At 47.8% G+C, this 27,435-nt stretch overlaps 1 protein-coding gene across 1 annotated transcript in view; it reads left to right on the forward strand.

Annotated features, from left to right (window-relative positions):
- GRID1 (glutamate ionotropic receptor delta type subunit 1) overlaps positions 1-27,435 on the forward strand; it is a gene marked incomplete at both ends in the record, with an annotated part of 684,346 nt that overhangs the window by 389,479 nt on the left and 267,432 nt on the right. The window contains one exon of the mRNA XM_082854220.1: positions 20,739-20,792. Within this exon, the coding sequence (XP_082710346.1) occupies positions 20,739-20,792 (54 nt within the window). The remainder of the gene's footprint in view (positions 1-20,738; positions 20,793-27,435) is intronic.

Here is a 27,435-nt window from a genome sequence, read left to right on the forward strand (position 1 = left end):
TTCGTAGTCTGTCTCTAGCATTCTTATTCTTCTCTAAAAGGGCTAAGGCTTGCTCAGGCCCCTTCCAGAATAATTAAGTCAGAATTGTGAAGGGTGGAGCCTAGACACAGAATTTTTTTAAGCTTCTCATCAGGTTGAGAACCATTGGTCTCAAGTAGAGAGAGGAGACCGAAGGAGGGCTGCGCAAAGCAGAGCAGGATGTGGGCTTGCTGCGTCTCTCGAAATGAAACCCACTCTCCAGGGCTGGGCTGGTTCCCATCAGTAAAGTTGGGGAATGGCCACTTCTAGAAAACCAAATCTTTGTTTTAATTTATAAGATTAAACTCCGTTGATTGGAAAAACAAATGTGAATTAAAATTAACTTATTAAACCAATCTTTAAAACTAGTACCAGAAGAGATTTTATGAATGTCATTTTAAAGCGCAGTCTTTTAAATAAATACTTTAAATTGAACATCAAAATAGCTCAATAGGGCTTCCCTGGTGGCACAGTGGTTGAGAGTCCGCCTGCCGATGCAGGGGACACGGGTTCGTGCCCCGGTCCGGGAAGATCCCACATGCCACGGAGCGGCTGGGCCCGTGAGCCATGGCCGCTGAGCCTGCGCGTCCGGAGCCTGTGCTCCGCAACGGGAGAGGCCACAACAGTGAGAGGCCCACATACCGCAAAAAAAAAAAAAAAAAAAAAAAAGCTCAATAAAAATATTGAATGTCAGCTTTTTCTCTCAAACTAGAGTCAAATTCTTCTCTTGAATGGATTCTACAAGCTAGTTTTCAAAAGATTTAGTTTCCTTAACATAAACTCAGAAATAAGGAGTGATCAGTATCCAGTTCAAATCATTTCAGTTGTATTTAGTTCAGTGCAGCTCACTTCAGTTTAGCAGACCTTTGTGGAACCTCTTATGTGTCCAGGATAGTCCTAGCAGGTGGGAAGCAGATGAGTGAGGAACAGTCTCTAAGAAACGTACACATAAGACGCAAGGTACATACACTATGAGTTTGGTCTGGTCATGCATCCATCTCCCGAGTGCCAGGCCAGGAAGTATGTTGAATAGGTAAGGGATCTGAACATTTCTGAATGGGGAAAGTAGAAGACAGCTGGTTTTAGCACTGCCATGCAGAAGAATGGAATGTTCTTCCTATAGGGGTTGCATGAGGACCATACAAGCTGTGGTCAAAGGGAGGATGTGGAAGAAACTTGACCAGGGTCCAAGTATCATGGGAGCCAAATCATCCAGGCAGGACCACCAGGATCTCACCTAGTCAGGAAACCACCCACCAACCCTGCCAGCAAGACCAGCACATGGAGTGAAGGAGCAGACCAGACCAGACCAGCTGGGTCAGAGGAGAGTGTTCCATACCACGAGGTCATGGAACCTCTCCGTGGGAAAAAGGAACAGGAGCAAGGGGAGGATATGTGGAAGGCAGAGCATCCACCAAGGAGACCAACTAAACCTAAAGTGACTGAGACACAGTGTATGGACAGGTCTGTTTTCCTGGTGCCCAAGGGTGGGGATGGAGACTTGTGAAGAATGTTCTGGAAAATAAAGAGGCTATGTTATCTTTGCACACCTGAGTAAAAGGAGGAGTAAAATCGCAACTCAGCTTTATATCATGTCAGCTGTTCAGATCTGTTGTTTGTTGTCACTGATTCATTTCAGCAATATTGATCCAGTGAGTGCTGTGTTCTAAGACTGAGCATCTGTCTGGTAGCTCCTAGGGCCAGGATGTGCATTAGGCACTGAGACTGAGACAGTAAGATATTCACAGTCCTCACCCTCGCGGAGACTGTAGTCTAGCATGGAGAGAGCAAATGACGATGAGATAACCTTTGTAAATTGCCTGCTGTATGTCAGGTGCCGTATGTCATATGCATCATAGCAATGCTTGTATGTACATAATGCTTCATAGCAACCTCACTTTGTGGTTGGGGATAAAAAAGCATCAGTCGTACCAAGACAGAGCATGAGAGTTAGGGTGGATTCGGGCATGCACAGAGACACAGACACACACGCCGACACATACGTATTCTGAAAGATGGCAGTGCACCTCCCTTCACCAGAGTTAGCTCAAATGCCTCTCGGCATCTGGCCCCGATGCTTGGGGTTCCCAAAGAACAGGTCTTCAGAGCTTTCTTGAAGTCCTGGAGGGGGTCATGCCTGGAGAAGTGTGAAGCACAACTCTTTCTCCTGTTCTGAGAGGACCCATCCCCCAAGTGGCAGATGGGGGCTGTTTTGACCCTTTCATATTTGACTGCAGATCTGTACTCATCCCTTCTGGGTATAAAGGGACACTCAGGGTTTGAAGAAAATAATGGGAAATCGTAGGTATCAGTGAGTTGGGGAGTAGGGTGGCTGTGAGTGTCAGGCAAGCCTACTCAGCTGTTTTCCCTATGCTGCACTGTGTCACCGTAGTATCGATAACTAAAATCTAGTTACAAAACAATAAAAAACCCTCAATCCATTAAAACAAAGTTACAACGTTAAGAGCCAAATAACCAAGGGCAATGGGACCTTTAGGCCAGAAAACCTAGGCTAAGGGAAGCTTTTAATATTGACCTCAGTTCTGAGCTTCGTGGTAGGTGAGGCAACAACAGAACCTGACGGAATGCATAGCCTTCAATGCTGACGACAAAGAACAACACCAGTCCATTGGGAGAGAGGCTTCTATTTCTTATTTTTTTCGTTTAGTTCTTTGGGAGACATTTGTCACATGCGTCTCTAGATAAGGAACATGGAAGAACATAATGGATAGTGCCTTTGCTCGCGGTTTTACAAACAATGCAAATGTGATTCGTATGGCTGCTGCTTATATCATCCTTGGCTGAAAGCCAAAGGCGTAAACAATGTGGTATTCCAGTTCAGTGCAGATTTTTCTGTGGAAAGCCAAAATGATATCACCCAGACTCGGAGCTTCCTAGGGATTTGACTTGGCACAAGGAAGAGCTTAAAAGCTTTGGAAGAATAAAAAAGTGGTGTTTCTTAGGTTGTCTTGCTGGCTCGCTTCTGCTTCCTTTTTAGGATGTAGCTCCAGCATCATCTGTTCCGAGAAACTTTCCCGACTCCTTGAGGTTGAGTTAGGGGCCCTTCAATATGCTCCCCTAATGCCCTGGGCATCCTTCCCCTCCATAGAGCCCCGACCTCATTATACCTGGTTATGTGTCTGTCTTGAAGATGGTGGGATCCTGAAAGGTAGGCATGACCTCAGTTATGTTCATATTCCCGGCTCACACAGTGGCTTTGGCACCTCACAGGCCTTTGTGGGTATTTATCAGGCATGCCAAAACTCAGAGCAGTTCTTGGTATAGGAGATGTAGTGTACAGAATGGTTAAAGTCTGGGCTTTGGCACCAGATTGCTGGGTTCGGATTTGGGCCTCTACTACTGTCTAGCTCTGCTACCTTGGACAAGTTAAAGAAACACTCTGTGCTTCAGTTTACTCATCTATAATATGGGGCTGATAATAGTACCTACGTCGTAGGATTGCTGAGGGAATTAAGGGAATCGATACATGGAACATACCTAGTACAGTCCCTGGTGCATCGATATTGCTTTGTGTGTAATTGGCCATGATGAATAGCGTCTGGTGTCCCAGTGTTAGTAGGCAGATGTGCTGAGTTGTGGTCCGTCCATACTGGGCCTGGCAGACGGCCACTTTTTGGTCACTCTAAAGCAGCCCTTGGGCAAGTGGGGAACCAGGCTGACACTCTGCCCCTTGCATCCTTCTCAGAGCTCCCTGTGCTCCCACAATGGGGCAGGTTTGTGGAAGGATATCTGTGATTCCAAGGTCAGAACTCTTGTCTCTGAGGCTCTCCAGCCTTCTTCCGGGGCTTCTCACCCTGCCTCGGTTTCCTTTGGGAAGCGACTGAGGGGGTCTTTGGCTGCCAACAGACTTGGGATCCTCTCCTGGCTCAGTCTCTTATTTCCTGTGTGAACTAGAGTGGGCCACGTGACATCAACTGTCTCACATTTAATAATACGCATGATGGTACCGCCAGGAGGGACGGCTGTTGTAAGGATCCAGTGAGGTCATCTATGTACAGCGCTTGGCCAGGACTCAGCAAGCGATTGGCACACACTCAGTGTTAGATGCAGTTCCTCTAGGCTTTGAGAAACTCACTTCACTGATGTCTACACCCAACCTTTTTCTCCATGACATGAACTCACTTTAGAATTCATCTTTGTGAACATAGCCAGAAAGACTCGGGAAGCCTTAAAGTTCCAAGGTGGCTTTATCTGAACCACGGTCCCCAGGACTTAGTTGTGGGTGGAGACCAGTGTTTGCCAACCAGATCCTGGAGTTACAGGAGCCTCTGCACAACCCCTTCCCACCAGGCCCTCCTGCAACAGGGAGGCTGCCTAGCACTCGGGCCCAGGCCTGGCCAGTGACCGCAGCCAGCCTCACTGGCCTCCCATCTGCCTGTGTATGTCCAGGCCAGGATGGGCTTCTCAGTGCCCTGTTCACACTAACTGCACTTTCTGCTCTAAAAGACACACAAATATTTTATTAGAAAAGGTTTCAGAAAAAAAAAAAAAAAAAAAAGAAATACTTTTCTTGTGCAATAAGTGATGTGTGAAGTGGTTTTTTTCTGAGAAGAACATATGATTTTGTTCATGTAAATACAGCGTACTGTGTACTAGAGACAGAAAAGAAGCCCTAAGTTTAGGCTTTGCAGAAATCTTAGCCCCAGAGGGAAACATACGCACACCCCGAAATGTGCATGGTGCAGGGGCCACACATGTGAATCTAGGCTCTCAGAGGTATTGCCCAGACTCTAGCTTGGACCCATCCCTGGCCTGGTGGTACATCCTTTCGGTTGAACATGCTCCAGGTGAGCGACTATCTCTGCTGTGGTTTTCTTGTATTTTCTGTCTCTGTCAGTAGAGGTACTTCAAGCCACTATTTGGGGGCATACTGTGGGCACTTTGAACTCAGAGCCATTTGTCTGTATCCTTATTGTTATTTTTGAGGACAGAGGCATGTTTTGCACTCTGTTGCCTTCACCGTTTTGCTCATCTTCACTCTTCCTACCTACGGCTTCTTTCTTGCTTTGAGTCTATCTGAACCTTCTCACCTTTCCAGCCCAGTCCCTCCAAGAAGCCTTTCCAACGTCTGCTCTCACATCTCCCTGTCGGAGGCCCCTCGAGACAGCTCATCCATCCACAGGCTGCATGCACATCTGTTCTTCATACCTCTCTTCCCAACAGAACCAGTCTGAATGGGGTAGAGACATCGTCCATGGCTTCCCTTGTTGCCTTCAGTGTCAAGGACTTGCCTAGGAAGCCCTCAGCCTGGATTTATGTTGAAGGAGTCCAGATTCCTGAATTCTACAGATTCTTAAATCTTTCATTCTTCTAGAGAGATGTGTTGATAAAAGTGAGCCAGTATGTTTGAACTACTCCTTCGAACAGGCTATTATAAATCCCCAAATCTCACACACATCCGATTGATATCATGTCATTCCTGAGGTTGCTGGTGGTCTCCTTACCTTGGGTTGCCTGATGTATGGTCATTTAAATGGGCTGTGGAATGAAGTTGTTGGAGAAGAATCTGACATCCTTCCCCTCTAGGAGTGATAAACAGAGCATGAGCCCAAAATGTGCTTGTGGGTTTGATCAAGAATTCTCTATGAAATTGTACCTTTTCAGTTGCATGATCACCCAAAGAACACACCGCCCCAAACAGCCTCCAGGGGCTGTAGATAAGAGCAGAGAAGAGAGCTGTCCCTCTCTCATCCCAAAGTCTGGGTAGGCAGTCTTACCCTCCCAAAGCTTATGAAAGTAAATTCTTCATGAGAAGTTTTGGAGTTTGGGTTCTCAGCTAGCTTTCCAGGCTAACTGCAGAAAAAAAGATGTTCCTTTTAATTCTAGTTTTGCCTGCAACTTGCCCTTTTTCATCAGCCCTGGCACAGGCCATGCTCATCCCTATTGTGCCCTCCTACAACCTCCTTGGATCAGTCAGTGTGCTCAGTTGCCAGCGACAAAAACCTACTCTAGTTATCTTGAGCATAAAATGAACCTACTAACCTCTGACTGACTTCAGTTTTATTGATTTCTAATTGATGAGACAATTCTGATTTGTTGCCCATGTTTAATGCCTCTTTTCCTCAAACTATTTTAAAACGACAGTAAAGTTAAATGTTAAAAACCCACAAGGTCAAAGGCTACATGGGAGGAGACAACAGTTGGTGAGATCTTGGGGCTAGTTTTTGGAAAGTAGAGAGTGGGTGGAGGAAGGGTAACTGATTCAGCTGAGGTAAGGATGTTACAGCCTCAGTGCCTGATGATAAAGATGCTCATGGGAAGTGAGTTGGCTCTACCTTCTTGAAGCCTTAGAACCCAGAGACCCCAGAAAGTAGGATGAGGCAGGTGGCAGAAACCAGCAGAAATTAAGCAGAGATTTGCATGGAGAGGAGTAGGACCTTTACTTCCTTTTCCTGATTTCAGAATGCCAGCAGCTGGAAGATACCCTTCAGGCAGGTTATTGGAAGAATCTTTTCTGGAGAACCTGAACTGGAGAAAAGACCTCCAGGAGCTGAAATTGTGGAGGAGATAGGTGTCTTCCAGTGCAAAAGCAGGGAAGCCCACCAATCCATCCATCCACAAGCCACATTCATGCCCTTCAGTGAGCTTTTGAATGCCCCACTTTATTTTTTTAATAGAAGTATAGTTGATTTACAATGTTGTGTTAATTTCTGCTGTGCAGCATAGTAATTCAGTTATACATATATATATATATATGCTTTTTTAATATTCTTTTCCATTATGGTTTATCAAAGATATTGAATATAGTTCTCTGTGCTGTACAGTAGAACCTTATTGTTTATCTATTCTTTACATAAAAGCTTACATCTGCTCACCCCAACCTCTCACTCCATCCCTCCCCCAACCCCCGCCCCCTTGACAACAACCAGTCTGTTCTCTATGCCCGTGATTCTGTTTCTGTTTCATAGATAGGTTCATTTGTGTCATATTTTAGATTCCACATGTAAGTGATATCATATGGTATTTGTCTTTCTCTTTCTTACTTACTTCATTTAGTATGATAATCTCTAGTTGCATCCATCATGCTGCAGATGCCCCACTTTAAACATGAAAGAACAACCTGGGATTATTATGCATTTGAGGAATGTCTCTTATATGAAAGAGAGAGTACAAAACAAATATGAAAAAGGAATCCAGGGCCAAACTTAGTTTAGGGAACAGAAGAAAACATGAAAAACCATATCACTGATAATCTTAAAGAGATTAAAAATATTTTTTGCTTAAGACATAAACAGGATGCTCTGTAGAAGAACAGAGAGCACAAAATAGCAACTGACGGCAAAAAAATCAATTAACTGAATTTTTTAAAGCCCAGTAGAAGTATTAGAGTTGAGGAAAGTAAGATCAAAAGTAAAGAGGTATAAAATTGGAGAGTAAACTTGAGAAAAATGAATGGTTTAGTCTAGAAAGTTCAATATTCTAACAGAAATCCTAGAGAAAGAACAGATAAAAATGGAGACAAGGCACATATCAAAGAAATAGACAAGAAAATGTTTTGGAACAAAAGGAATGTGTCTTCAGACTAAAAAGTCCTATCAACCATTTATCTCTTAGCCAAAATAAAGGAAAAGAACACCCACCTCAAGGTACTTCAATGGCAAGTTTCAGAGCACCAGGGAGAGAGAAGAAGGGATGCAGAGAGAGAGAGAGAGAGAGAGAAAGAGTGAGAGGGAGAACGAAGAAAAGGAGGAGGGGAGGAGGAAGATGGGCAGGTGACATAAAGGGCACATGAATCAGAGTGACATCGGGATGCTTAGGAGTAATAATGGATGCAAGAAGATACTGGAGAAGCGCTATTTTTGTGGATGAGTTAGTACTACCCTGTTATGTCTAAGTGAAACAATCAATCAATGTGATAGAAAAATTTTTTTAAGAAATTTCTGTACATGCATAGACTCAAAAATGTACAGCCCATGCACCTTTTCTTAGGAAGATGCTGTAGGATGAGCTTCAGAAAAAGAAAATAAAAACCAAAAAGATAGAAGTAAGTAATAACAAGTATAGAGACTCCAGCCAGCAGAACAGATAGGAAAGTCTCAGGGCAGTCCCTGGTCATCCAGCTGGAGGGCAGGGATCCATACAGGAGCAGGGGAGAGAGGGCTCTGAGAGGCTGTCTCTGGGGCGAAAGGGAACTGAGAGTTGTTTTTGTATGGCTGAGCATTTGGACAAATATATTATAGAACTTGTATAAATACAAATCAAAGTAATTGCTAATGCAAGAAAAGCAGAAGTTGTATAACCAAGAAAATACTATAATCACAGTCTACTACTTCGCTTAGTAGGGAACAGTGTTTTCATAATATCGTCTCACAGTTCTGGAGGCTTGAAGTCCAAGATTAAGGTGTCAGCAGGGTTGGTTTCTCCTGAGGCCTCCCTTCCTGGATTGTAGATGGTTGCCTTCTTTCTTTGTCCTCACGTGGCCTTTTCTCTGTGAGCTTGCGTCCCTCATGCTTCTTATTCTTGTTATAAGGACACCAGCCAAATTGGATTAGGCCCATCTTAATGGCCTCATTTTAACTTAACTCTTTAAAGACCTTGCCTCTAAATACAATTACATTCCGAGGTCCTAGGGATTGGGGCTTCCACATATGAATATGGAGGGCCACAATTCATCCCATAACATTCCGAGGACATTTCTGTTAGTGTCCTTTGGTGATTCTTCAAGGTAGGGATATAAATACAGTATATCTCAAACTTTCTCAGCATAGACTTTTTTTTTTACAGGAGAACTTAGCATCTCCTAAGCCTTTTCCATTCCATAGAACACAATCTGGAAGCTCCCAATTCACAGGGTAAAAGCCAGGCTGCACTGCATAGCATAAGGCCCTGCTGATTGGGACCTGGCAGTATTTCAGTCCATAACTCATGCTTCATGCTACTGACCCTTACACCCCTGATTTTAAGCCACAGCATGACCAACAGTGAGGATGGTTCACATGCACATTTAACTCCAGCTGACAGGTACTTGGGCCAGACAATGCCATGACTGCCTCACCAACAGGCCCTGGGCACAGTAAAGCTTGACATAGTGAGAAAGAACCTGCTGGAAAGAATGGGTGTGTGGTCTCAAGGGCTTCTCCACATGGCCAGTCTGACCTCTCTGGAATGCAGATGTGACCATACATATACCATCCTAACTTGCAAGGCAAGAAGAGGTTCTGGTCTGGCCATTTGGATAGCGCAGTGGCGTGACAGGGCAGGGTAGGGTGCGTGGCATTCCAGGACTGGACAGGTGGGTGATGAGTTAGTCAATACACTCAGGGAAGAAAATGAAGCTTTAATTGAGGACCACCGTGGAAAAACATTGATTAGTAAAGGTCAGAGGATAGGCTACAGGGTCCTTTATACAAATTATATTTTCTGTACTATATCCATGAGCTAAGAAATCTCCATGGCTGATTTTGATTATAATTGATTTTTGCCTCACCTAATAACCTTAGAACCAAATCCTTATTCATAAGATGTGACTCAACCACCATTCTTAACAAGCTGAATGCCCCTTTTCACCTCCAGGCTTATACATGCTGTCTCTTTAGACTGGAAGACCCTCCCATCCCACCACTGCCCACCCCCAGCAGGGGGCTTCTACTTGCCAGGCAAGAGTTGGTATCTGGTTCCTGATTCACTGAAAGCCTCTCTATCACTGCACTTTCTCCCTTGGTCTAGTGGAATTCTCTCTCTTTGTGGCTTTGTCTCTCCCAGTCAGCTGGATTTATTCAAGGATGGGGCCCAAGACTGCCTCATCTCCATGTGCAGTATCCTTCTTAGCACCCGACACCTAGTAGGAGCCCAGGACATGCTTGCTAAATGGGTGGGTGTGTTTGCTGTTGTCTCCCTCCCACCTGCTCATGGATTTTCCCGAGGGTGACACGTGCTTCTTTGACTTTTCCATCTCATTAATCCATGAAGTGGACAAGTCAGAGAATCCTGCTGTCCTCCCTGGGGCCTCCATCATGTCTTGCTCTTTCCTCAGGAGGCCTCTGGGGTGGGTCCCTTTCTAGCCTGAGGCCTCTTGCTGTGTGCCGATGGCCCTTCCCCTGGGCCCTGTACTGCCAGCCGGACACTAGCCAGCACTTGGCCCTTCCTGGTACCAGGGAGGAGGGAGTCAAGATGCATCACGCCCACACTGAATGACCACCAGGGGAGGGGCTGAGCCCCTCGTGAGCTTCCCTGTCCTTGGAGTCTGGTGGGACAGACGGCTAGTCCAGACATGGGGACAGGCTGTCTCGTGCCATCATGATTTGAGCTGTACCCTTGGGCTCTCCCACCTGGGCACAGATGATGCTATTCCTGTCTGTGACTCCGAAGAGCTGACCATGTAGTTATATACTAGTTTGTAAGCTTCACTTGCTTTTTCTGTTAATAGGGGATCATAAATGATCACCTTCCATGATGGTTGCAAGAATTAGCGGCAATGTAGATTGAGGTTTACATTTTAGAATAAGCACCTTGGAGGCCATATGAAAACTCATGGAAAGAGGAGTGTGGATTTGAGGCAGGAATTTTTGAGAGCTACAATAATGACTGTGCTGGGCATTTTTGTTTTTTGATTCATTAATATTCTTTTTATTTGTGCCCCGTTTTCCCCCACAAAGGGAATGAAATACAATTATTTATGTGTGTGTATGTATATATTTGTGTATGCACACACCCACAGGAATAGGAATGTTTGGAGAGCTTAAAGTTTAAAATTGCCCTGGGGGTCAAGGTCATGCCTAACACCAAGATCAGTAGATGGAACCAGTGGGGTGCCTCAGATCAAGGCAGGTTGCAGGATGTCATTGTTTTTTCCACTCCAGGTACTGAGCTTGGAAGCCTTGTGTTCAGAGAGTTTTTTTCCTCCAAATGATGCCACCCCATGGGTAGGGCCTTTCCAGGTCCTTTGTGCAGGCAGTAGAGGTGGAGGGCGAGGCAGGTGGGCCACACCCCCGAGGATGAAGCGCACGAGCATTTGGCTTCTACATCTCCTCTGCAGCACAGTGCAGAGTGACAGTGGCTTTACTGTTGGACTCAGAGGACTTCGTGTAAAAACTAAGCTCCTGGCCATGCCCAGGTCTGGGCCCCAACTCTACAGAGGCTTTGTATTTGGTGAGAATTTATATTGTGGATTCCTCCTCCCTCTTTTCTTTTCACTGAGTTTGCCACATCCTTTCTTCCTTAACTCCCCAAGACCTCGGAACCCCACCCATGGACTCTGAATCACTTTCAGGGGATCCAGAGTCCAAGTGAGCCCCAAGATGAGCAGCTGTTTATACCCCAGCTCCCCAGCCCCCTGTCCCAACCCCAGCACAGAGTGTCTCCCTGGCTTTCCTGTGTCACAAATCAACGACTTGTTTCCTGACAATTCCTGAGCCAGGGACCTCCTCCCCAGCACCCAGAGAAGGAAGCGGTTCTTGTCTCCAGAACTGAAAAGAAGAGATTTTTCTCCCTATTTCATTCTCCCAAAAGTCAGGCTCATAAAAAAGAATACAAATTACACCCAACAGCTCTTATCAGCTTGGTAAAGAATTGCTACTTTCAACATTATTGCCTTGAAAAGAATTCAAACGCTTCCATCTTTTAAAAACAATTTAGGTTGAGAAAAGGAATTAGATACGTGTGCAGAAATGGCTTGCCTGGCGCAATTTGAAGGGGTCGCGGTATTAACCTTGAACGATGATGCTTTAATTGAGCAGCAGAGACAGTGTAGTTGTTCTCCCAGTGGACGTCCCGCTGTGGGTCTTGGTCTCTGGGGCTGACAGCCACACGTGGGGGGGCAGGCCTCTGAGGCATTATGTGACCCAGTGGCACTAGGAGGGACTTTTCTGCCCCAAACGGTCCCCACCCCCTCCTTCAGCAGCATCTGATGCTGTGGGTCCCCAGAGCCAGTCTTTGGATGCGCACAGCGCCGGCTCAAAGCTCCAGGATGAACGCGCAAATACCCGTGGGAGGGAGAGAAAAACATGTCTAATCAGTTTTAGACTTTTATTTGCTTATATCTGAAAATCGCTTGAAGCTGGAGCTGGACAGCAAGCAGAGTGTTTGAGAAATGGTTCAACGTAGCCACCTGCCACCCAAGAGCAGCGTCCCCTGCCCCCTCGGGACCACGTGGTGAGACTGTTCACAGCCCACTGCAGAGACCGGCGGCTGCTCTCACCAAACCAGAGCAGGTGTAACTAAGCTCAGAAGCCATTTGTTCTATTGTACACCCCAGTCTCCCAAAATGATTGTGTGGTAGCCTCCATGTGGCCAAGGGCCGGGTATACCTTTCTCTTCCATCAGATAAGATTGACAGAAAAGCTGGCTCCCATTCCCTCCCATTAGAACAGCTTGGGTGTCTGTGAGAGTGAGAACACAGAGGGCCTTATTTGGCTTCTCTGCCTTCCAGGTGGCAGGGAAATTATGGACCATTGATTAAAATCCAAGTATCCATCAGTTTCTACTCATCGGCACTGCCTGGCTTCCCTTCTCCAAGTTGATCTTATTAAACAGATCGTGCCTGCGAGCAGACTCCATTTCATTTTTCTGCTGTTATTAACGCTTCCTCATAAATTGTCCACATGTAGCATATTCTCACTTTTTATTACAGTCAATTGCACTGCCTGTACAGCCCTGGAACCTGTCTCTGTTTCATCTGAAGGATCCACAAATGATCTGTAATGAATCTTCATCCCCCAGAGGCCGTGAGCTGGCCCTTCTGCCCTCTGTTCAAAGTGGGAAGTTTGAAAGTTTGGAAGAGCTGTTTATCTCAAACTTGGTAAACAGTGTGGACTGAGGGCAGGGAGGTCTCATGATTGATTAGAAATTGTTTGGATCCATCAGATTTTTACATGTACTTAGTCAGTTATGCTTTTTTTTCCCCCAGTAGCAACCTAATAGTTTTTCTGAGATCAAAGCAGGTGTAAGAAACCAATCTCATGAACAGCACTCTCTCTCAGGTGTGATGGTAATATCTTTTTAAATGCCATCGATGGACTAACCTAGTCCAGAACTTACTGTGTTGCTAAGCAGGATAGATGGGAACTTTCATCAGGAGGTTCAGAACTCAGCACAGGACTTCCCTGGTGGCGCAGTGTTTAAGAATCCGCTTGCCAATGCAGGGGACACGGATTTGAGCCCTGGTCCGGGAAGATCCCACATGTCGCGGAGCAACTAAGCCCACGTGCCACAACTACTGAAGCCTGCACACCTAGAGCCCGTGCTCCGCAACAAGAGAAGACACCACAGTGAGGGGACCGCACACTGCAACAAAGAGTAGCCCCCGCTCGGAACACTAGAGAAAGCCCGTGAGCAGCAATGAAGACCCACACAGCCAAAAAAAAGAACTCGGCACAAATGAAGAAATGATTACATTCCCACAAAAAAGCTCTAAAATCTGATCATGTTGGCATCAGCTTCTAATGGGCATGATATCTTGCATTTATCCACCTTTCACATTCACTTCACTTCATTCTCAGGTTCTCACAGATGTGTAGAAAAAGGATGCTACTTTCAAATACAGGCAGGACTGACTTTGCACAACACAGTGTTAACTGGAAATTAAGTGCGTATCGATGCCGTGGGAAGCGAGGACAGGCCCCTCATGCGTGGGTTTCCATTAGTTCAGTACCTACTGTGCAGAGTGATGGCTGCCTGTATGTCAATATCCCTTTACACTGTACTGGGCTTCCTATTTATGCCCCTGACCTTCCTCATACTGAGCACCAGGGAAATATGCAGGTGTGTGAACCCACCATTCATTTCTTCCATAGACATCTTCTGAAGTTCACTGTCTGCCAGGTTTGCATGGTAACTGCACCAGACCTTGGCCCGTGAGGAGCTCACCTCTTGGTGATGGACTGGAAGCTGCTCTCCATATACAGAAACCCTTTGGCAACTGGAGGACCACCTGACCCAGGGGTTCTTGGGAGGGGTGGTGGAAGGAAACTCCAGAATCCAGGACCTGACTTTACAGAAGTCCCTGTGGCTCCACACGCCAAGCCTCACGACTGTCTGCATCGTCTTCCAGCTCAACTCTTGGTTTTTCATTAAACATCTACAAAAAGTGCCAAGAATGAGTTTGTCTGTGTTTGGTCCCCGAGTCGGCATGATACACTCAAAAGTGCGTGGGATCTGACATCTGAAAGGCTTGATTATGCTGCCTCGGTTGCACTGACTTGCTGGGAGACTTTGGGTAAGTTTCCCCATCTGTAGGCTCAGAACCTCTGTCAGTGGGCTGTTGTGAGACTCAGGGAGGTTTCATGTGCAGAGGGCTTAGCTCCGGGTCAGGTGGCAGAGTTGTTCAGTGAGTGTCAGTGATTGGACCCAGCCTGCAAGCAACTCTCACCTCCATCCAGCCTCTCCCAGCCAGAGCGTTCCCTGAACTCCCAGGCCACAGGCTGAGCTCTCCCTCAGCAAAAACACCCTCGTATTGTCCCAGAGTTATGTTTGGAAGCTATGCAAGATTAATTCTGCCACACCTTCCCCAGATGGCTTTGTGTAGCTGGGGTGATTTCCTTGTCTCCACCATCCTCCAGCAAACCCCCCTTCTGTCCCCCGACACACACACACGTACTCAGGTGGCTGAATTTCCTGCTCCCACCAAGGGTGAGGGCCCTGGGCCTCAAGGAAGCTCTAGCAGAACGATGGGTGAGGTGGGAACAGAAACCTCACACTTGGTCGGGAGGTACCATCTATTGGGAAGGGTCTGGGAGAGGAAACTGGGAAAGAGACCCACATAGGGCCCAAGATTCCCCAATAAGCTCTAGGAGGAAGGATGGAGCCAGAAGTAGGAGCCATGGGAGACTGGGGGAGATCCTTAAGGCAGTTTTCTGCTGAAAGGAAGGCTCCAAGTCTTGGTTCGAGAGAAAAGGCTGGAGTACAGAGGGCCAGAAAGTATCTGAGCCAGAAGTTCAGGCCCTTTTCCCAAGAAGGCAGCCCCTGGGAAGGATGGTGTGGCCTGACCTAGTGATAACTGCCCTTTATGGGGTTCCTCATGGTGGTTCTGGGCATATCTTATGAAACTCGGGCCTCATGGTGGCTGCTTTGCTGATTTCCTTATAAATGGGCTCCTGAAATCGTCCGTCGTCTCGCCATCAGCTACTCCCCTTCCTTGCAAATCGGGGGCATTGCACTCCCTCGTGCTTCAGAGGGGTGACATCGCACAGAGAGAATTGTTCCTAAATAGCGTGTTGTTGCAAAGGCAGCAGTGGGTCTTTAAAGTTAGCTCAGTATCTTTCCTGGGAAAATGCCAGGCCCCAGGCTCCATGGGGGGAATGTTCTGAAATGTTAGAGTTGGGGTTTTAAAAAGATGCTAGTCGGTGACAAGCTTTCATTATCTCAGGCTCCCAGTGTCGGGGGGATGGGGGATGCTGGATAAGTGGCCAACAATTAACACGTACGTGATATTCAGTGGCATTTGCACGTTGTAAAATAAATCCTCAGCGATGTTGCTGGAAGGCTTGCACGTGGAGGTTTTTTCCACTCCATTTACTATTCCTTGAGGCCAAGATCAAGTGAAACAGCCTCAGACTTGAGAACGGCAAGTGGTACAATGGTCTCATACTTAGGAGGATAAGTTAACCGGGGAAGGAAGGCACCGCGGCTAGTAAGGCCATTTTCTTAGTTATGAATAAAAGATCATTTTGTTCCCATAGTCAGAGGGCCAGGCTCAAAGGCTCGTACATTTGCTCTGACTGTTGTCCAGGCCTTTTAGGGAGCCGCATTATCAAGGGAAAGGAACATAGGCTTTGGGGACAGATGGACCTGAGTTCAAATCCAGTCTCTACTAACAGAGGGGCTTGTGCAAGATCCGAGTCTAGATCTAGATCTTAGCTCCTCGGCTGTGAAATGGGGATGAGAACCTACCTGGCTCCTTAGGGTGTTGTGAACCAAGCAAGACCTGTGGCTTGTCAAGTGGACGGGTTGTATTGAAGTGTCTGGCTGGTGCTTGATAAAAGCAGGCTCTTGTCGCCCTTGGAAATGGCTGCAACTTGGTTCTGCATGAAAGACTGAGAACACAGAGGAAAGGGAACAGGCTGGAGGTGCTTCCTCTGATCCCTCAGAACTCCTGTCTTCTCTGCTTCCATCCAGATGTTTGCATATTAGCACTGAGCCTCACTTCCACGTGTTCGCAGCCCCTTCCAGGCGAGCTGCCCCACACATCCCATTCCTGGCAGTGCTAGGGGCTGCTGTCATTTTGTTGGGAGCCAGGAGCTGGGGTTTGATCTGCCTCTACTTCTCTATGGAAACTGTGGGATCAAGGTGGCTGGGTGTTCAGGACAGCATCTAAATGTCCCCTGGCGCCTGGCAAGCCTGCAGGGATGGTGTGTCCTTCATCACTTATACTCTGGCTCCATAGATGCGACTGGCCATAGGAAAAGGCACCCTGAGGTTCGGACAGGGGCTGCTGCTCACGGACGAGGGGACACATTCCCTCCTCCAGGTGTGGGTGTGGGAAGAACAGCTGCCTTCCGCTTCCTTTAACAGGGGTCCACCTATGACAGTGCACTTATCTCTCAAAAGGGTGGTATGTGGGTGTCAGAACAAGGGCAGATGTCCAGTTCTGCCTCTGCAAGTGATGTCCCTTCCCACTGGCTGTCTCTGTCCACCATCCCAGCTCTTAGCCTGGGCTACATGCCACCTGAAGCATTTTGGGTCTCCTATTCGAAAAGGGCTAAAACAGGAGTCAGCATGATTCTTTAGAAGTTCCTACCTCCTCAGTTCTTCTTCTAAAGTTCTCCACTTGCCACTCTATTGAGGGACCCCAGGAGTCAGGCCTTTGGGCTCTGATGGTCTGGCACTGCCTTTCAGGGACTCACAGCATTGACCTAAGCAGGGCTGCCTGTGCTGTGCCGAGGCATTGCGCCACTGAGGGCATCCCTTGGGTTCATTGAGACCTAGTTTCCAGGGACTGTGCGGAGCTCCTGAAGTTGCTCAGGACTCTACCACCTGCCACTGCATTATTTAGTGGGGAGTTTCACAGCCATGGTGCCCCGTTCCAGGAGAGAAGCCCGGTTGCAGGAAGCCAGCCTCCCTACCTGCAGTGAGCAAGTGACCAGGAGCCCAGCTGGAGCGGAAGGCCAGCTCCACTCCCTGCCTACCCATGGAATGAAGGGCCTGCCCTTATTTGTCTAGTTGGTCCAGCACTCCTCTGCAGATGCCAGCGGTGTTTTGCAGTGGTAAACCCGTAGCCTGGCTGGGATGAGGGGAGGCCCCACTGTGCTGCCCTGAAGGGTCTATGGACTCATAGAGGAGGCAGTGCTGACCATACCTGCGTGTTTGTTATTGGTCTGTTGGCTCCATAGCGGCATAGACGAGACTCCTGGCTCACACCCGTGTGCAGGAGAGTTAGGGCAGCTGCTGTGTGTGTCTGGTGCCGTCTGTTGACTGAAAGAAGGAACACATGAGAGATGACCCACTTCTACACATTCAGAAGAGACCATCGAAGGACAACCAGGCAGGAGATGTGAGTGGAAGGTGTAGGGAGGGCCTTCGTGTTCACTCATCATCTGTAGTGAGCTGCTTTCTGGGCTGGATGCTTCACCCGCAATTTCATTTAATTCTCACAGTAACTTTAAGATAGGAGGGGTTTGTCTCAGGTTGGGTCCCCCGAAGCAGACTTTGGGGCAAGAGTGTGTGTGACAATGATTTAGTAAGAAGTGTTCCCAGGGGAATTAAAAAAAAAAAACCTGGCTGGGGAGTGGGAACGTGGAACAGGGAAGTGAAAGCAGCCAGCGAGGGTGCATGAGCGAGGTCGTGTGGGCGAGCCCCGCAGAGGGGATCCGGAAACAGCTGAGCCCACGCTCTGAGCAGCCCCCATCAGGGAACGGGGCAGCTGGGGTTTGGGTATATGGTACCCTCAGTCCTTGGTGAGCGTGTACATTTTCCCGAGTGCCAAGGAAGGTTCAGACAGCTGGCCACAGTGCCTGCCGTTGGCAGTGAACGCATACGGGGAGCCACTGGGCTCGGAACTCCTAATGGGATTTGAGGGGGACCAGGGCGGAGTGTCAATAGTACTGCTGGCCGCCGAACACCCTGTATGCGTGGGACTGCCACTCAGAGGTGGAGTAGCTCACCCAGGAGCCCTCAGCTAAGCAGACCTGGGATTCGACCGTCCTGTGCTTGCCTGCCCCCTCCTTACCTTGCTGGCTCTGAGGTGAAAGGGAGGTCTTGGGGACCTCCACCTGCCTCAGACATGGCTGGGGAAAGGATGGCACTTAGAAGGGGACACGTCCACTGGGCTGGGAACATTTAGGGCTCTGCCCACGGAGCTGGCAGCTCTCCAGCCATCGGGGGGAGGGGTGTTCTTGCTACATCTGCAGTCGCTTCTCCTCACCGTCTATCTCAGCTTCTGTGGGAGTTGCACCCTCTGGAAAAGGCTGTAGCCAAGTGCTGTTTATCTCCGTGTGGGGAAAAGAGGCTTAACAAATTAGCTAATTGCCAATTGGTGAGGGGGAAAGTAGGACAGGAAAGTTGGCCAGTTGTCCTGCGGGGTTTTCTGATCAATTCTTTCCATCATTATCTTCCACGCATGAGGATGAGACCAGGTGGGAAGATGCCTTAATGTAGCCAGGGCTCGCACCTGCTTCCTGGGATGTCCTGGCAACTGAGTCAGGTCCTCTGCACTGCTGGCTCCTGCAGGGACACTGGAGGACCTCTCACCTGTACAGGTGCACCTGTACCTTCAGATTCACAGAACTATACATTCTGGAGTAGAGCTCTCAGCTCCAGAGGCTAAGAGTCAGGGTTCAGAGCTCTGAAACAACACAGCATGTCAGGCACATGACTATTCCCAATGAGTTGGGAATCCAAGGAGTGCGGCCCAGGATCTGCATTCTTAAAAGCTCCCTAGGAGGTTCCTACGTGCAGCCAGACTTGAGACTCATGGCTGCAGAATGCCAGTGCGTGATGGTGTGCTACCCCTCACCTGTGGTCAACCTCCATGTTGATACTTACATACATATATGGCCCTGCTATCTGCCTTCCATGCAGGCATTTCCACAGTGAGATCTTGTTGCTCCTGCAACCCATTCCATCTTGAACTCCTTGGAAAGTCAGGAACTTCTCTTCTATATTGAATTGATATCTGCTCCCCTGAGTACTGGAGCCTTTGGTGCTAAATCAACTCTCAGAGGCTGCAAAGAGCAACTCCAGCCTCCCTTGCACACCTGCACTGTCCCTGGTGACTGTAACTGGCCATCAGTTTTCACTGTCCCATTCTATGACCGCTTCCAGTCTGGAGTGCCCCCTATCATGCAGGGTGGCCCAGTAGTCAACCCCCCAAGGGGTAGCACAGACCCCCAGCCCCTTGGGTTACTGGAGCAGGGAGGCTCCTTACCACTCTGTGACTCATCTGTTAAGAAGAATGAATCAGATCTCTGTGTACTGAAGAGGAGAGATACTTTTGATACACTAAGTCAAAAATGACAGTTGTAACCTGATGTGTATTTCATGATCCCATTTTAATTAAAACATCTGTCTGATAAGTGTGTGTAGATACATACATGCAGGTATGACTGAAAACTTCTGGAAGGGGCCATTTGGAACAATCTCTGGGGGATGAATTTGGAGGGATACATGGGGTGTTTTCACTACTTTAGTGCATTAAAAAATGGGGCAGGTTTATGGGATAATTTTGAACATTTTAATTTTTCTGTATTTTTCCAAATAAAAAGAATGACAAAAATTACATTAAGAAATACCAAAAAAAAGTAAAAATAAAAGAGGACTACAATCTGAGCTCTCTCCCAGGTTCGTAGATGGCCTGGAACAGTGCCTGGCACTCAGCAGTATTTGGCTCGTGCTAACTGTGAGTATTCTTACAGGACAGGCTTGAAAACTACCAGTTCCTCCTCTTTTTCAATCTGTTGGATTTCCAATTAAAAAAGAGAGAGAGCACTCATGAAAACATACGAGAAACAAAATAAGTAACTGGGTCCTATCTGCTTCGCCCTCCTGTACTTCATTCATATCTTCAACAACAGTATTCATTTATATATTGAACACCTACTATGTGCTGGTTATAGTGTAAGGTTTTGAGACACAAATGTGACAGCCACATATGTGGCCCCTGACCTCATGGAGACCCCCAACTTGGTGAAGGCGATAGATAATAAAAAATAAATAAGCTGATAATTATTCAAGTACAGACACGGCAAGTGCTATAAAGAAATAGAACAAAATGCTCTAAGAGAGAATCATGGGGATGGGGGTCACTGCCCCGGAGCAAAAAACAGCCAGTTCTAGGGTCCTTGATGGGTTCTTTAGATCTGAAGGCAGCTCAGAGCCCCAGCTGTGAGCTGCCATCTTCCTGGGTGTTGTTCAGCTGGGCTGGACAAGCTACTGTAAATCCCTTATTCCAGATTCCTGATTCTCTAGCCTCAGGCAGCAATGAGACATTCCTCCCTGAGCACCCCTCCAGAAAGGTGTTTGCAGGCATTCTCCAAGAGGAGAGAGGGGAGGGATGTCCCCGCCCATGGCCCTGTGACGCCTACTGGAACTGGACTGGCGCATGAGAGCTCCGAAGAACAGCAGGAAATCAGATGTCCATGTTCAAATGATGCGTTTCGTAGCTAAGGCAGCCAGAGCTGACCTCAGGGGAACAGCGTGCTTTGTGCGGAAAAAATTTTCCAGGAGCAATGTTTATCAAACTCCATCTCGGCAGTCATCCTGTGCGTCTGCCATCTTCTGGCTTGCTTCTGGTCATGTTTGTTTTTTTTTTTCTCTCTCTCTCTCTGCAGGCCGTGGAGACCAACCTGGCTTCCAAGGACAGCCACTGGGTCTTTGTGAATGAGGTAAGAGCCCCAGAATGGTGAGGGGCGTGGCCTGCACTGAGCCCCCACCCCTTGGGAAAGTGCAGAGTGATCCTTGGTGCTGGAATAGATTCCAGGGCTCCACCGTGCAAGACAACAGGTGAGAGAGGTAAACAGAACTTGCCAAGATACTCAGCCGGAGCAGGTGGAAACCAGGGGAAGAGTGGAGATCTGAGTCCAGGAGGAAGTCAAGAGTCCGTGAGAAGTGGCGTCAGGCATTAGATGTACAGGGTGAGGGGAGGTTACCAGTCAGGGGTCAGAGACTGGAGAGATGAGGGCGGGTTAGAAAATGGGGTGCAGAGGGGGTGGGCAAAGGAATGCAGAGGGGATGGAGGCTGCATTTCCTGCAGGAGGTTGAAGGTATGTGTGTTATGTGACTCTGTGTGAGGGTGTGTATGTAAGAGTGCATGGGTGTGAGTGTGTAACTGTATATATTTGTGAGAGTGTGGATGTGTGTGCATAAGTGTGTGTGTGCATGTCAGTATGTGTATGAGTATATGTGTATGCGTATAGGTGTGTGTGTGTATGTGTGTGCACACCTCCTGTGCAGCTGGTCAGGGCACGGTTCAGTGGAACCATTTAAAGGGGGTAAATGGGAAATCTCTCCCATGACTGGCCATTCCACTGGTTTGGGTCCTGGGAGGAATGGGCACACCAAGGTTTCACTGCAGCCTGGTCTGTTCTCCACCAATTACACCGTAACTTGTCCTGGCCACCTCCACGCTGCAAACATTACACGGTAGTGGCCTGTGATGCCATGCCCTCTGCCCGCACATCCATTCAGGAAGCACCCACCAGGGCAGCCTGGTGACCCTAGCCAGCTATTAACACAGCTGACTCTAGAAAGTGCTTCCTGGCACGGGCTTTCATCAGCCCTGTGGCCTTCCGTTGCTCCTAAATTAACTGATCGATTTCTAATGGCCACATACTAGAAGATGCAAGGTTTATTGTGCAGGTAATTTATGCTTTTATGATGTGTGTTTCTTCATCGGCTCAGTGCTACTATGGCTGAAAGAGCTTGGGGTGGCTGATTTTATAATTTTGCAGGTAGTATCTGATAGTAACTGCTTGCAAGGCCCACTTTTCGAGGTTTGTCCATAAATTCATATCTTACTAGCGCCACGTCTACACGGGCCGGTGGGAGACATGCGAGGTAACTGTCCCTTTCCCTCGGGTTGCGGATGGTTGTGCTGGTGATTAGGAGAAGGGACAAGACAGCCGCCTCCCCTTTCTTCAGAGCCTGACAGAGTCCCCCATGGTCCCTGGGAAGTTTGATCCTCTGGGCTTTGCCATCGTCTTTATAGGTTTCTTTTGTTTTGGGGAAAGGACGCACTCTGTGTACCACTTAAGGCAGATATGTAGTGCTGGCTTTATTTTAGGGCGGCTCCTCCAAATTGGATAGCCAGTGTCTCTCTATTGCCAGTCTTCCAAAAGTGCTCTATTTTTACATTTCTAACTTATTTCCTGCTTCCTCCCCTGCATCCCGACCCACTCCCAGGGCCCTCTTGTCTGTCCCTCTTTTTCCCTTGCGAGGGCTGGGGTTAACACTAGCCAATGTGAAGTGCTCCCAGGGCATTGCCGGGGCAGCTGAAACCCAGGACTTACTTAGTGCCACTGGGAGGCATCAGGTGTGGGCACACCTGTCAGAGCCACACTGGAACAGCCTCACCCAAGAGGATGGCTGTGTTCCACCCCAGTCATCAGTGCACCGCACTGTGAGCTGGCACACCAGTCATGTGACTGTCCCTGGGATAAGTGTGTCCTCCTCCGGAAGTGACCTCCCGCTTTCTTGGTTTCCTTTTCTATGGGGAGGCCAAGCACTTGTCAGGGCATTTTGTGTTTGTTAACATCCTTATCTTCACCAACAGCCCTGTATGTCAGTTATTACCATCCTCATTTTGCAGATGGGAAAAGGGAGGCTCAAGAGGTTAAATCACTTGCTCAAGGTCACACACTGTTGAATGGTGCATTTGGGATTCTGTATGATGACTGTCTGGTTCCAGAGCCCTTTCCACCAAAGGGCACCATCATGCATGTGGCCCTGACAACGATCCTTAACCTATGGTCAGGGTCTAATTCAATAAGGTCAGTCAGTAGGGCTCAGGTATGCATACTGACAGGGACACTCTTGGGCTGGCCTTGGTGTCAGCTCGTGGACATTCCTGAAGCCTGCGATCTAAAGGTGGGTCCTTTTGTAAAGCTTTGACCCTTAGACCCCAGTGTGGCCTCTGGTTAATGGCTAAGATGTTCTCTAAATTGACTTATCCTTAGGAGCTAGCCATATTCAGAACTGCTGTCTCCTATTACAGCATGGCCCCATTGGGAACAAGTCCTGTTATTCTTATGACAGTTAGATTTCCAGGCTTTATTCAAAGAGCCACAGACAAATATTTTCCCAGTTGCTTTTCCATTTATCAGATGTGATGGCTAGGAAAAAATAAAATAGGAAAAAAAGAGGAGCAGGCATTTGGTAGCTCCAACATTGTCTCCAGAATCCAGCATCTACACCAGGGCCCCATCTTCCCTCTTCCTGAGCTGCTCCCCACTTCCCTGGAGGAAGTTCAGTCCATCAGATGAGCTCAGGTCTGTGCCTCTTCCTACCACGTTTTTCTCCAAGGCGGTCCTCTGACTCCACCCCCTGCTTCCCTCCTTCCTTACAGGCTCTGTCCTCCAGTTTCTCTCTCTGTATTTGACTTTCTTAATATATTTTCCTGGATTCAAGATAAACATTCAAGGGCACATATTTTTGTTTGCTTTCTTCATGCAGTGGTTTTCTTAATATGTCTACGGTACCCCTTCACCAGTGAATATTGGTGTTGCATGTTACAAGCCTGTTTTATTTGGAGAAGGGGTAATTGGATACAGAGAAAGGTTTGTGAGTATGTGAGCCTCACTGACAATTTCTACAGGTCTCTGGGCTCCATTGTGGGGACACTGGCAAGCAGGTGTGCTTTGGGGTGTAAACTCTATTTTTATTGATTGATTAAATTACACGTTAGTTTGGAGGAGGATGGGGGATTCAAAAGAACGTGTGGCAAGCAAATTTAAACATTAGTCAAGGTGGCCACAAGGCTGTGAGTCCCTTGAGGACGTGGTCAGAATCCAGCTCACCACTGAATCCCCAATACCCCATGCAGAGTAGATTCTTAAAAAGGTTTGGTTGCAGGCAAGTCGATGTACTTAGGATAGGGTAGAACAAGTTGCTTTGAATAGTACTTCCCAGCCAGCCTCTGAGAAAAGACAAAGGCAACAATTAAGATGGGGGGCTCAGGGATGGAGGGGACAGCTCTGGGTCATTCATCGGAAGCTACCAGTTCAGGACCAGTCAGACTTGACTTTGGCTCCCAGAACCTCTTTATCAGCTTGTCTGGAGAGCTTCCTGTCCACGTGGCTCTGGCCCAGTGATGCACAGGTGTCCTTAGTGCTGGGTGGAGTCAGGACGCAGTGGAGAATGCCCTCCTGAGAGGCTCTGTGTCCAGGCAGGACACATCTGCCTCATAGCCTGGCCTCTTGGGAACTTTTTGGAGGAAATTCTTTTATGGAATATGTCTGTCTCTCCAGCCTCTTCCAGAACCATCTGTGAAGGGGACTTGAAGCACTCCATTTGTTACTGGACAGCTCTCATGGTTAGACTAGTTCCTCCAGACATAGAAACAAAAGCAAGCTTTGCTGGAAATGGTTCAAGAAATGCAGAAGCACATGCATAACCCTTGCACTTAGGTTTTGTCAGCAAGTGATGCTCTGAGGTGTGTTCTGTGGCTCAGCAGGGGCCCAGGGGGAGGTGGGCTCTAGGAGGGAGGAGTCGCATCTGGCAGGCCCTCACTCCCTGCCTCCTTGCCAGCCTAGGTCCATGACCCCTACATCCCATTTCTTTGTTCTCTGAGCTCCAGACCCACGGATCGAGATGCCTTCTGGACTCAGCCACTTGGAAGCCCCATGACCACCTCCAGCTCAGTGCATCTCTCTCTGAACTCATGATCCTCCCCCTAACCTGGTTCTTACCCAGTGCTCCCATCCCAGGGACCGGTGTCTCCATCCTATTTGTTGGCTCCCTAGCCAATGGAGAAAAGCCCGCATCCTGCTCCCTGCCTCAGAACCTGCTCCAGGATGACCCCGTCACAGCTTTCCGTGCTTTTTTACTTCTTACCCTCTACCCACTCTCCCATGGCTCATCCATGCAAGCAGTGGGTGACTTGTTTCCTCTATTTATTTTCCTCTCCTGGCTCTGGACCTTTGCTAGGATTTTCCTTTGTTCCTGGAATGCCTGTCTCTGACTATCAAGGACTTACCTTTCCTGCATGAGTTTGCTAAACATTGCCTCTGCCCAAAGGTCTTCCTGGATTTCCCAGTAGGGTTATTCCTTCTCCTGGCATCCTGTACTCCTCACCCCAGTTATGCTGTGTTGGGGCCTTGATGCATGTGCCTGGCTTCCCGAACACCCTTAAGTGAGGGCTGGACCTTCTTTCTGTCAAGCTCCCTAGAGCCCCCAGCATGAGGGGCTCACACACACAGGAGGTGCTGGGTTAAGCCTCCTGCTCTGCATCTGCCTCCTGCTTCCTCACCTTGTTTAATTGCCTACGTGTAGAGGAAGAGGCATTTATAACCTCCCAATCCTTCAGGAACTCAGAAAGCTGTGATCCTGCTTCATGAGCTGCCACTGTCAGCACCTCATGTTCCATTGCATCTCCTTTTCCTGTGCCTGCATTTCAAGTCCCGTGGGGTACAAGCTCTTCCTCTCGGGCACACAGGCTCCCCTGTGCCCTGGACAGGCCATTGGCAGGTGGTGGAGCAGCCGGGGAGGAGGGCAGGGGAAGCACTGGCCAGGCTTCCTGCAGCAGTCTCCACACTGGGCTCGGGGAAACACATGTTCTGCTAATTCGTAGGTGCTCTGTGGAAAAAGGATTCTGTGATCAAAGAGGGCGGGTAAGTTAAACAGCAAGAAACAGGTGTCTCCTGCAGGCATCTTCCATCTCTAATGCATACTGTGCTTTCCAAGGATGAAGTCGTGCACTCTGGCTGCCACATGCATTTGTGTTTCAAACACACTCATGTGCTTTTTCTCTCGGCATCCGCTCACCTGTATGCTGGAACAGGTCTTTGGCAGGTGGTGGGCTGCCAGGGTCCATAGCATAGAGTTCAGATTCCTCCACGTGGTCTATGAGGCTGTTCATGAGCTGACTTCAGAGCCCTCTCTGGTCTCAGTTCCTGCCGTTGCTTGTCATCTAGAGCTGCTGTGCCTGTATCATAAGGCATCTCTGCCACCCCAAGCGCAGGGTCATCCCAGTGTCTGGACCTCTTCATAGCCCCCTCTGCCCAGAGTGTTCTCCTGTTGTTGCCCCTCAGGCCCCGGCCCCGACCTTACCACCTTCACTGGTTTGCCACCAACAAACATTCCATAAGGACCCTCTGGGTACAGACCTTGGCCTGCCCCAGAGGAGACTACTCCCGTCAACAGTCCAGAGAACATCACTCTAGACTTTCAAACCATCCCTACCCCCAAACACACACTGAGTTAAAGCAAATGAAAATGAGATTAGGCTACACATGCATAATGTAGGGGAGAGAAATGCTAATATACTAATTGAAGAAAACAAGAATAAATAGACCATGATTTGCATGCTGAATCAAATAGCTTTAAGAAATCTCTATTTGTGGCACAGAGGAAGAGAGGGAGGGTAAAGATTTAATTTTTTTTCTTCCTTTCATTTTGAAGATTCCAATTCTGTTCAGATATTAAGTCCCTGTACCATTTACCATCTGCAAATTTCATTTAGCAACACTCCAAAACAATTAACGTTTATTGTAATCGATTCACTTGTTTCTCTCCCCAGCCCCACTGAGGAGTCCTTGAGGACAGGGACCACATCTTAGCCAGCGCTGTAGCCCACTGAGAACCCAGAATGAAGAATAGGAGCTGCTGTTTATCAGACATTAGATGGAGCCAGGCACTGCTTTTGAGCATCACTTTTCAAATCTATTTTTGACTTAAAAATTAACCACTTTATTGAGGTTTAATTCGCATACAATAAACACACATATTTAAATGTACAGTTTTTCTTTGCCATATGTATACACCTGTGAAACTGTAACCACAATGAAGATGGTGAACATATACATCACCCCAACAGTGTCTTCGTGCCCCTTTGTAATCCCCACCCCTGTCCTACCTTACCCACTCCCCAGGTAGTCTGTTTCTGGCTCTACAGATTAGTTGTATTTTCTAGAGTTTTATGTAAGTGGAATCATAGAGTAATATTCTTCTTTTCTTCTATTTTGCTATGGCTGTTTCCCTCCAGATAATTATTTTGAGACTCACCCATATTGCAATATACAACAATAGTTCTTCTTATTGATGAGGCATGTTCAGTTGTATGACTACACCACAATTTGAACATACATTTACCCCTTGATGGGCATTTGGGTTGTTCGAGAGTTTTGGTGATTACAAATAAGGCTGCTATGAACCTTCATATACAAGTCTTTGTATGGACAAAGGCTTTCATTTTTCTTGGGTACACATTTACAAGTGGAATTGCAATGTTGCATGGCAGATGTGTGTTGAATTCTTTAAGAAACTTCCAGGTTATATGGGAATTCCAGTTGTTCCACATCTTCTTCAGTACCT

This window comes from Leucopleurus acutus (genome assembly GCF_964270905.1).
Source record: "Leucopleurus acutus genome assembly, chromosome: 14".
NCBI lineage: Eukaryota > Metazoa > Chordata > Mammalia > Artiodactyla > Delphinidae > Leucopleurus > Leucopleurus acutus.